Below are 11,607 nucleotides of genomic sequence, written 5' to 3'. Positions count from 1 at the left end.
CGTAAGTTCATATAGATGCCTCCTGACGTGCCTAGGCGAGGGCTCCTCTGCAAGCAGCTGTCTGCTTGGGTGGCCACTTCTGTGGCTCCCGATCAGGAACTGCTTGCAGAGCATTATATTGTGCTCCTTTACAGGGAGCATTTGCGCCTCGCCGTGCAGGTGGTGTTCAGGCGACATCAGGAGGCATCCTGTCGCTGTCCTGAGTGCGGTGTTCTGTACAGTCTGTAGCTTCGTCCACTGCGTCCTACTAGTCCCTGGCGACCACACTGGCGCTGCGTAGTTCAAAACCGGCCGGCCTATTGCCTTGTATGTTGCCAGCAACGTTTCTTTGTCTTTGCCCCAAGTACTGCCGGCTAGCGACTTGAGGACCTTGTTGCGGCTCTGTACTTTATTGACAATAGCGGTTGAGTGCGCAGAGAAGGAGAGCATGTTGGTCGTTAGTGGCGATGCTCCCGCACAATTTAGCAATTCGGTCGTACCTTTGAAAGAGTGTGTATTAAAACTGGACAACCGGTGGCTATTACTTCTTTTTCACACTAATATCTAGTCAGGTACTATCACCTCGCACAAACTTGTTGGGGACTTTTCATGCTATTATAATAAAAACTTATTTGAATATACATATATTAAACTACTTTATTTGTTTGCTGTTAAGGTAGTTCCATAACTTAATAAAACTTAATATTCCATATATTACAACAGAGTGCGTGTTCGTTGCATTTCATAACTCAGATCTGCGTTTGAATTCGGGGAGCGTAGTCCAGATAAAACCTCTCGTTTTGCCATCGACGTCCATTGCGTCTGGTATCGGGAAGGGTGTGGTGCGATCATAATAATAATTGCTAGGAGCATGCATTATAAACTGTAGGGCGGAAAGTTTTCGAGAAAGCTCTTCGTCTGGCCCTGCAAAATTTTTAGCGCAATCATGTACGTACTAAGTGCATATGTATTTACACATATCGCTATTTTACTAAAAGATTACCAATTACAAACAATCTTTTTTTAATTTGGCTTAAAACTTTTCCCCAATATTCTCTTACATTCATCTCCATTTTCTGCAATTTTTTGACTAAATCAAAAGCTTTTTAAAATCGTCTCTTGAAAAATCTAGTTTTTTGAGTTGACAGTCTTCTTGTAAATGAGCGTTATGTATTCCCACTGTGAAAGCTTTTCTTCATGTAGGTTATACCTACTTACCTATTAAATATGACGCAGGGTCAAATCCGTTATGAGGATCCGGACTAGCTTGCGTCGGAATAAGCCAGGTGAGAAATGCAGATTTCTCGCAGAAGTTGTCGACTAGAAGTCCTCGAATTTGAGCATAATATATGTTTTGCTTATCATCCATTAAGGATACAATGTCGCCAACTTGCAGATAAGATCCCTAGAATAGAGCAGTTTTAATAGTGAAATCGTTTAATAATAGATAGCATACTTTGTAAAATACGCTCTCCACGGGATGTGTAGTTGCTTGTACCACCGGCGTCTTAAAAGGTATTTTTTTGAAGATGTTACGCCTGCTACGTCCTTTATTTTGCACCTTAGCATTGTTCGCAATGCTTTGGACGTTACAATTTGGCACTGTAGTATTAGTGGATAAATTTGATCCTTTCGCTTTAAATCGAGTGGATCTGGTACTTTTGCGTAGTTTTTTTTCCTCTGCCGTTGTAGCCTGCCTACCTTCATTCGAGTCTTTTGCATCTTTGAGTTTCTTTAATTCATCATTTGTTTTATCCAAATCAATTGAAGAAGCATTGCTTTCCAACAAATATTTTGCTTCCTTTTGTTCGTAACAGTCTAAACAAATTTCACCTTCCCCAGTCTCGGCCTGTCTCCATAAAAGGGTTTCCGTTTTTTGACACTCTATGCATCTAGGCTCGATTTTATTAGACATTTTATCAATTTACCTGACCAATTAAGAATTAATTTAATAGTTGTAGTTAAATAAATCTTAGCGAAATAAAAAAAACAATCGGTGCATTGGAAAACGCGTTGATTCATCGATATATCGATATATTTTTTCGATTCACGGAGCTTTACTCTGGGTTTAGACCTGACACTGCTGTCATGGAATAGCAGCACACCACTTCGTTCGTTGAGCATGATCCAACTACACAAGATCTGACAAGATGAAGCAAAAGAAAAAAGTATTTTCTGGCTGACGTTTGTAATTTCGGCGCCATGTTATTTTCTATGAAAAGTAAACAAAGAATATGAAGACGAAGCATAAAGAAAAAAAGGAAGCAATGTTGTGTACATGTTTTTGCTAACCAATTTATTATTTTTGTACGTGTTTTTGCATCCAATCACCGCGCACTTCATTTTAATTACATTTGCACAAATAAAAATCACTGAAATAAACCCACGACAGTCGGGTCTACGTAACCGGAACGACCCAGATTTATATTTGGCCAAGGACTGTCACTCCAGCAACACTCCCCAAAAACTCTTTGGGGAACTTGTATGCTGTTACAACAACAACAACCGACAAAATACACATAAAGAAAGAAGCAAAACAGAAATAGCAAACTTCAAAATTACGAACGTCACACACTTTTTTTCTCAATTGCTATTACAAATGGCTGCTTCTCAACCGGTCAGATCTGTTCTAATTGGTTCACGTTCGTTGAGTAAACTAGAAAACCTGGGGGCTGGATTCTGTAATACCCAGTGCAAAACTCACCACCAAAAACGCACCGAAAGAAGTGCTGTGAGTTTTTCTGAAGAGAAGTGTACATAATTTTTACAGTTAAAACTCATTCTGTTACTTGCTGAATCGCAAAATGAGAAAGTGTATACAATTTTGACAGTTAAAACTTATTCTCACTTTCTGATTTACAAAGTGAAGAGTGTACATAATTTGTAAAACTCATCCCAGCGCTAAATATCAGATAGTAGCGTTCTTGTACGCGATAATTTGTAGCAGTTTTTACTAACTATGCAGACCGAAACTATTACAGATTTTATTCAGCACCGAAAAATCTAGAAACCGATGAACTCAGGTGGCAAAAAAAGTTAAAATTTTTCGGACTGTGTAATCAATCAATAATGAAGAAAATAAAAAGTAAACACTTAACTTATCTGCGTGCCAGCATTTTCAACGCGAATACAATTTAACAAGAACGCAAGAACGTGGGTTTGCAATTTCATATTTTTATCAATCATGGTTTGCATTTTAGTGCATTTAAATTTGTAGATTCTTGTAAATTCAGAAATTTTAGTGCAGAAATAGCACTAAAAAGGGCACTAGGCACTAAACCATTTTTTTTGGCGTTTTAATTTTCAAAAAGCACTAAATCTAGTGCTTAAAGCACTAAGTTGGCAACTATGGACGGCAGAACGTTCAAGAGTTGCCATGAGTGCGAGCACAGGTATATAAGGCCGCTGCTACAGCGGGGAGGGGTTAGTTGCAAGTGAGTTGCGAATCAGCAAGCTACACAGGCCTATCATGAATTCCGTCGGAGATCCCGACGATGTCGCGTCGGGAAATCGCTATCATGAATTCCGTCGTGAGAACTGTATCACTGATTTCGAGTTATTTTATTTGGATTTAGAATTATTAAACCAAAACACTATAAATGCGTCGGAATTGCTGATGATATTTCTCCGAATTCGTGATGGGAGATTTTTTCACGACGGCAGTTCACTCGGAATCTGGGATATGCCTGACAAGTCAAGTTGTTACACAGAGATCAATTGTGTTAGCAAGTTTTGTAAAGTGTTTTAATTGTTTTAACAAGTATTGTTAATTTTTGTTATTGCATAAACAAGTATTGTAAAGTGTTTGTTGTACAATAAAGTGAGCATTTATTCAACAATCCAGCGATACGAACCGAAAGGATTTTGGTAAATCTGTCAAGTAGTCAATAGCTCTGATCCAATATTTTTCATGAAAAATCCTGTAAAACTGTCAAACAGCAAAATTACTCTCTGAAGTGAGAGTAAAAAGTGAGTAACAACAAAAATTACGGGAACAAAAAAAACACATTTTTCCTTGACACTTTTCATGATTTTACCAGAAGAAAAGGTTCGGGGTTCTCTACACAACTCTCCAAAAGACGCTCTCATTTACAGGATTTTGTAGGACTTTGGAGTACGGGAACATTTTTCCTGTAACTTCCTGCAAGTTCGTGTAAAATCCTGTAAGTTCATGGAGTACTGGATCAGAGCTAATGATAATCGTAACAGTATGAATGCAAATTGTTATAATGCACATAAACGCAACATAAAACGCAAGCATCTAAAACAACTGTAACTGTGTGCGTGCGAACAAGTCGTGCCAAGGCGAATTTATACAAGGTGGTGTTACTGGCGAATTTAGATTTTCGCCACGGTACTTCTGAATGTCAAAATGATGTGTTTGTTGTAAACAAGGCGAATTCATATTACAATAAACACATAATTTTGACATTAAGAGGTTCCGCGGCGAAGATCTAAATTCGCCATCAACACCACCTTATATAAATTCGCCTTGCAACCTTGTATAGCAAGGCGAATTTATACAAGGTGGTGTTACTGGCGAATTTAGATTTTCGCCACGGTACTTCTGAATGTCAAAATGATGTGTTTGTTGTAAACAAGGCGAATTCATATTACAATAAACACATAATTTTGACATTAAGAGGTTCCGCGGCGAAGATCTAAATTCGCCATCAACACCACCTTATATAAATTCGCCTTGCAACCTTGTATAGCAAGGCGAATTTATGAATGTATAAGTTCTCCTTGGTGCAATTTTTGTGCAGCAAACTCGGTTTGGCGACTCAAAGAGCCGTTTTGTGTTATCGGATCCGNTTAGCAAACTCGGTTTGGCGACTCAAAGAGCCGTTTTGTGTTATCGGATCCGCTGATTTCAGGCTGATGTCTTTGGTCTAATTTTGCTTTGTACTGATCAAGCTAATTTATACAAGGTGGTGTTGTTAGATCAGCTGATTTCTTCACCTTACATGTAATTTGTTTTTGCTTTTACTGATTTGACAGCACACCCATCAAAAGCACAAACAAGATTTGACATAACACGCACAATACAAAATACATGTGGTTGTTGTTGTTGCATTCTTGATACCATCTTGTACAAATTCGCCTTGGTACTAATTGTCAATGGTTGTGTTTATTTGGGTTATCCAGCTCAGTATCATGGATAACTAGATATGAAACTGTCTCATTTTTTCTGAGAGCGCGCCCAAGAACTCGTTTTCGCACTTGGCAGCACAGCCAATCCCTGGGCAGATAAACAGCTGACACGCGAAATAGTGCGCTGCCAGAAATAAGTCGTCAAAAATAATTGACGAAAACAGCTCGTTTTTGCGTTGATAGAAAAGTGTCGCGATTTTCGTATTTTGCGGAAATGTGTGTTATAAGAGGAAAAAGTAAAAAAGAAGAAGGTAAATATTAAAGTTAGTGCAAGGGTGATATTTTAAGCCAATGAATTATGTTGCAATGATGTTTTTTCAGCAAGAAAATGACAAAAGCAAAAAACAAGTGTGTTGGAGGATGCGTCGGGTAACATCGAGTACTGGGGAACCGAGCACCCAAAACTAACTTCGGTAACGCGCCATTTACATACCTCAATGGTGGTGTGGAAACTGCGAAATATCCAAGTTTAGTATAAAAATACCCAATTTAGGTTTCCACCGGTGTGGCATCACTAGGTATAGTTATAAAAAATACACACTTTGACAGTGCTCTCACGACAAAAACAGTTTCATATCTAGTTATCCATGTCAGTACCACCCAGTATAAGTATCACAATCATTTTTCACGCAAACGGTGTGGATCATTCTTGTTGGAGTGGCAGCACTAATTTTAAACTACTAGCACGAGGAAGACGAAAATATAAAAATGAACTCACTAAATGGGGAAAAATGCATTTAAACGAAATAATATGCACTTCAAGAAATATTTAGCGTAAAGGAAATTTATTGGAGCAATGGCAGAATATATTTTTGTGTATAAATTCATTTGTCAGTGCTACCAAACCGTACTGCCATATTATCAGTGACACAAACCAAAAAGAGCGGATCATAAATTGAACCAGATCTCTATCAGGATCTTATCGTTGTTGTTGCATTTGCATGCCAATTTTTATCCGGATCCCGATCATTGCCCACGGAAACACAGCAAATGTGCGTATAATTTGTTATTGTAAATTTTTTTTTGTTCTGTCAACACCACCTTGTATAAATTCGCCTTGCAGTTTGCCAAACAAAATTTCTGCATAACACCGACCTAACCCATCAAAAGCATACATATCCATATTTATACATATATATAGAAATATGTATTCAGATCTCTGCGCATTAGTATATATTTTGCTATCATTTCAAGAGAGTTGTGCAACGTTTTCGCTTCCTTGTAGTTTTAACTTGGAGAGTGGCTAAATAAAAGCTTGTAAAAGTCGCGTTTTATATACTTTAGTGACTAGTAAATAATAAGACACTGATTTATTTAGCAGTCGTCGAGCATAGGCGCAAGTATTTATATATGTAAGTATGTATGTATGTAAATATAGCTGAAAGCGACGTGAAGTCCAAGCACGCCAACAAATATTGATGAAAACGCAGAGAAAGACAATTTCAAAGCAGCACAGCACATCCACATCCAACCGTAGCTCATTTTGCCACATAATCGAGATCGAGAGCGCCTCTAAACACAACAAACGTAATAACCAGAAACAAGCTTCCAGTTAGTCAGGCAGAGGCAGATAGGCATAGCAGTGTCGCGCGCATACATACAATTTTGTGAATCGGTAAAGAGAAATTTTTTTTAGTACATACTTGATAAAACAGAAATCAGCAAATACCTATATGTAAATACTGGTGATAATTGAGTTGCGAACGAGTCATCGGCATAATTTTTAATCACACGTCATCTGCGTTCTTTCATTAAAATAAATTTATTGTAATTGTGAGAAAAAAATACAACTTAAAAGGTGGTAGTGAAGCAGTTTATGTGCTATGTAAAAAGTTAGGAATCGTTTGTGGATTTTCAAAAGAACAATACCTACCTTCGAAATTTGTGTTCTTTCTTTTAACATACATAAATACATACATATGTATGTATATATGTTTGCTCATACACATCCATGCATATGTACATATGTACATACATACACACATGCATAATTATAGTATGCAATTGGGCGTGAGTATTCATACGTGTATGCNTGCTCATACACATCCATGCATATAAACATATGTACATACATACATCCATGCATAATTATAGTATGCAATTGGGCGTGAGTATTCATACGTGTATGCGTGGGATTTGTATCTATGTTACAGACTTGGATCTGAACAAATTGACTGCAAAACACACAAGAATAATGTGTACATACATATATTTTTAGGCCATCTTTGTGTTTTTTGTTTCGTGGCTATCGACTTTGCAAGTAGAGGGCAAACAAAGGCAATCAGCATTGCCGCAAAACATCTTTGCGTCAGACACATACACAATATGTATGTATTCAAGAAAAACACTGTTAAGCGCAACAAAAGCAACAGTCGCCATATTCACGACAACAATAACGAAAAACAACACGTGAACACGCACACAACCGAGTTCAACAACAACAGACTATCTGTATTTGTACACTGCATGTACATATGTAGATATATATATTTCGTCATTTTTGTTCGCTTTACGTCCCGTGAACCGTGTGCTGTATGCAGTCAAGTTTTTGTATGATCGAAAAGAAGAAAATTACGCGAAAAGCAGAGAGTGCATATAAAGGAATTGCATCAAACTAATGACCAGTATAAATGGTCAAAGGGGATTGATAAACTCCTTTACATAAAAACCTACATATCTACATATGTACATATTGACATTAAATGCGTATACATACGTATTCAATTGATGGGAAGGGTGACTAAAGTGAAAAAATATAAATATATACATACATATATGTACTTACGTACGTATATCTACTATATATATATGTACATATGCATACATACATGCACAAGTATGTATTTTGTACTGCAGCCGCTGCTAGGAAAGAGAGCAAGATAAACGGGAGAAGAGAAAAACAGCAAGAGATATACGAAAGTACCACAACTGCAAACTTCCAATAAGAATTTTTCGTGTAGCATTTCTCGCTAGGAAAATAAAAATATAAAACTGCACTGGGACCAGTGGTGCTTCAACTTTTAGCCGATTTTACCCTGTACTGAAAAAATTAAATTTTTTTAAATAAAATTTCTCTACGTAATGCTAAACACACAGCGTATGTTCGATGGACATAGCACTGCAGGGAGAAAAAAAAAACCGTTCGATGAGCTCTTTAATTATTCTGAGCCACAGACGGGATTTAAAATTATTTTTGGTTTTAAATCCGATATTAATTAAGAAATTTATTTAATTTGTGATTTGTTTCATCGACCATATAAAAAATAAATTTTATTTTCTAAAAAACTGTGCTTGCGTTACATAAAAAAAGGAAAATGTATTTAACAAAGTGTGATTGAATTTGACATTGCTCTCTGAAGAACCATGGTACAAAAAAGAAGGTAGTTTCAATAAACAACTCTTGACGAATAATACAATTTTTTGACGTTTCATAAATTGTGAGTATTCTCAACGGCCTTGCCACTTTGATAATATTAAAACAATAAATCGGAGTATTTTCTTTCCCACATTTATACCAATTTAACAATATTTCAAATCAAAAATCATTATCAGTGCTTGGTGATTTTTTTACTTACGTGGTGGTTCGCACATTTTTTTTATTAAAAACATATAAAATGTGTAATGTTAAAGGAGACTTCATTGAAATTGTTCTTTTTATATTATAATGTTGTTATTTTTTCATTTTCTTATTTTGAATGCAATCTTGCGATTTAAAAATCAAATTCTAAAGAATGCTCTTTCCAAATAAATCTTGTTATAATCGCCAATTCCATGTGAATAAATTGTTCTCATAACTTAACATGCAAAACAAAAACAAATTGGGAAAAATTATTTTTGTTTTGCTTTATAATTTTTGGGAATATTTGTTCACACGAAATTCGTGATGAAATTCGTGAAAATTTACTTTTAAAGTTCTCATCAGATTTTGCAAAAAATTAGGCTTTGTGGTTAGCGTATCACCATTAACGTCAACAAATTTCGCATTTAAAATTTCCAATGTATGCAAAAAACGTTAATTCGGCTTGCACATAACTCCCTCCGATAAGCAATTAGCATAAGTATAATTTTGATCACTTTGTTCATCCGTCCTGAAACCTAGTTTCGTCAACCCCATTTTGGAGATTATGCATTAATTTTCAGATTTATCATACTCGACATCTTTGAGTGGACTGATGAAATCTTCTGCTTAAAAAAAATATTACTGCTCGTGGTCAGGTAGCATGAATTTAATGAAATTCCATAATTTTATAAAAAGTCAAATGGTTAACAACAACAATGAATGCCATTAAATGAAACTACCTTCTTTTATGTATCATGAGAAGAAAGATCCTATAAAGTCAAATTGAAAAAAAATTTTCATGAATTTTGAATCGTTTGTTTATATTTTTGGCATAACAGTACCTTAAAAGAGAGCCGACCTGAGTTGTCAATCACACCTTGTTTAATACAGCTTGAAAAAAGAAGGTACATTTGTAAGATCCTACTGATTCAATCATTTTACAGCATACATTTTACAGCAGACATACATAGNGCCATTAAATGAAACTACCTTCTTTTATGTATCATGAGAAGAAAGATCCTATAAAGTCAAATTGAAAAAAAAATTTCATGAATTTTGAATCGTTTGTTTATATTTTTGGCATAACAGTACCTTAAAAGAGAGCCGACCTGAGTTGTCAATCACACCTTGTTTAATACAGCTTGAAAAAAGAAGGTACATTTGTAAGATCCTACTGATTCAATCATTTTACAGCATACATTTTACAGCAGACATACATAGAGGCTGGTTTTCATTAGGTCAAAATCCCTGACATCAAAGACTGCCTTCATCTGACAGCAGTTCATTTGGTGTCAAATGCGCTTTCATTACACTTTAAAAACTGACCAAGTGGTGATACCGCAATGCATGTCAAAGACTGTCGTCAAATTTCGGTGTCAGATGATTGACATCCCGTTGTCATTACTGATGTCAAATGTGGAGTTAAATTTTTACAAAAAGTGTAGAATACCGACCTTTTAGCTATAGAAAACCCAGAAATGCAACTGGATACAACTCTTCATGCTGATTTCAACCTTACCAAAATTATTTAGCGCAAGTAAAAAATTAAGAAGATATAGGAGGCTAAGTTAAATTTTGCGATATTTTGAAATATCAATATCTACATAACCGATTAAACAACTAATGATGTCAAAATAAAGATGATTAGTTTTTCTTTCAGTTGATGTACATAACTTTTCTGATGATTTATATTTTTAAGTCAAAAATACTACAAAAGAAAAAATTAATTTTTTCATACATTTTTTTTGAAGAAAATTGCTACAGAAATTTATATATTATTTAGAAAGTACAAGTAATTTAACGAAAGTAGTGGTAAAAATCGAAATTGTATACATATTTTTTTTTTAATGGTGTTTACCTAAAATTTGTGTGAAAGTGGTTATAGTAAATAGGTATTGAAATTAACTTTGAATTGGCATCAATACTTTTCTCATCGGTCAAGTAGTTTCAGAGATATTAATCATATAAAAAATAGGAAAGTTGAAGTTTAACCCGTTTCGGTAAGGTTGAAATCAGCGTGAAAAGTTATATCGATCTGCATTTTTGGTTTTTGTAGCTAAACTGTCGGTATTGCAGCTAGAATCAGCTGTTCGCATGGCAAACGAAATCAAATTGTTGGCAAATAAATTTTGGTTGTCAAATGCTGCAGCATCAGAGGCGAGGGCCGTTTTCGCTGGCTGTCATTTTATATGATCGTGCGTGGTGATATATGACAACAAACACAAATGACACCAGATGACAACCCGTTTTCACTGTTTTGACAACATTTGACGTCAGATATGACCTAATGAAAACCAGGCTATAGATTGTGTAAAACATACAGGGATAGACTCGTTAATTCTAAATTACATCGGGGGTTAATTGCAGTTGATCCGGATTAGGATATAAAGTAAATTTTCAAAACTAATAGTACGTTAATGTTGAGCCATAAACTCGAGTTTATTGGCCATTTTGGAGTTTGACGCTAAATTCTGCTCTTAAACTCGGAAGTTTACGCTACAAACAATTTTTTTTTTTTAACTCGTTTTAAAACCACTTTTATTTGCTGTTTATGGGAATGCAACCCCTTTTCTTAATAAAATTTGGNGGGATCTAAAGTAAATTTTCAAAACTAAAAGTACGTTAATGTTGAGCCATAAACTCGAGTTTATTGGCCATTTTGGAGTTTAACGCTAAACTCTGCTCTTAAACTCGGAGTTTACGCTACAAACAATTTTTTTTAAACTCGTTTTATTTGCTGTTTATGGGAATGCAACCCCTTTTCTTAATAAAATTTGGCAGCACAGTGCATACAACTTGGCCGCATTAGCAGCGTTGCCGTTTTGGACCAATTGGACCAAAATTGGTAGCTTCATTCTCCGTTGGTAGCTTGGTTGGTTTGATGAAGCTTTTGGTAGGCAACAATGTTTTGAAAA

At 35.6% G+C, this 11,607-nt stretch overlaps 1 protein-coding gene and 1 long non-coding RNA gene across 2 annotated transcripts; one reads left to right on the top strand and one right to left on the bottom strand.

Annotated features, from left to right (window-relative positions):
- Positions 1 to 616: 616 nt before the first annotated feature.
- LOC108365000 (GATA zinc finger domain-containing protein 1) lies at positions 617 to 2,063 on the bottom strand. The gene is made up of 3 exons (XM_017618895.1): positions 1,436 to 2,063; positions 1,198 to 1,384; positions 617 to 903 (listed from the first exon to the last, which is right to left on the bottom strand). Exons 1-3 carry the CDS (start codon positions 1,892 to 1,894, stop codon positions 722 to 724), a joined length of 828 nt encoding a protein of 275 aa, XP_017474384.1. The 5' UTR covers positions 1,895 to 2,063; the 3' UTR covers positions 617 to 721.
- Positions 2,064 to 5,063: 3,000 nt separating this feature from the next.
- Positions 5,064 to 6,431, top strand: LOC108364994 (uncharacterized). The gene is made up of 2 exons (XR_001847860.1): positions 5,064 to 6,125; positions 6,197 to 6,431. It is a non-coding gene; the product is annotated as an uncharacterized LOC108364994 (long non-coding RNA).
- The last annotated feature ends 5,176 nt before the right edge of the window (positions 6,432 to 11,607 follow it).

The sequence above is a fragment of the Rhagoletis zephyria genome, unplaced genomic scaffold (assembly GCF_001687245.7).
Source record: "Rhagoletis zephyria isolate East Lansing unplaced genomic scaffold, Rhagoletis_zephyria_1.1 Rzeph_scaffold_01737, whole genome shotgun sequence".
Classification (NCBI taxonomy): Eukaryota; Metazoa; Arthropoda; class Insecta; order Diptera; family Tephritidae; genus Rhagoletis; species Rhagoletis zephyria.
The sequence above is the reverse complement of the archived record's forward strand: the minus strand, read 5'-3'. Positions and strand labels throughout refer to the sequence as shown.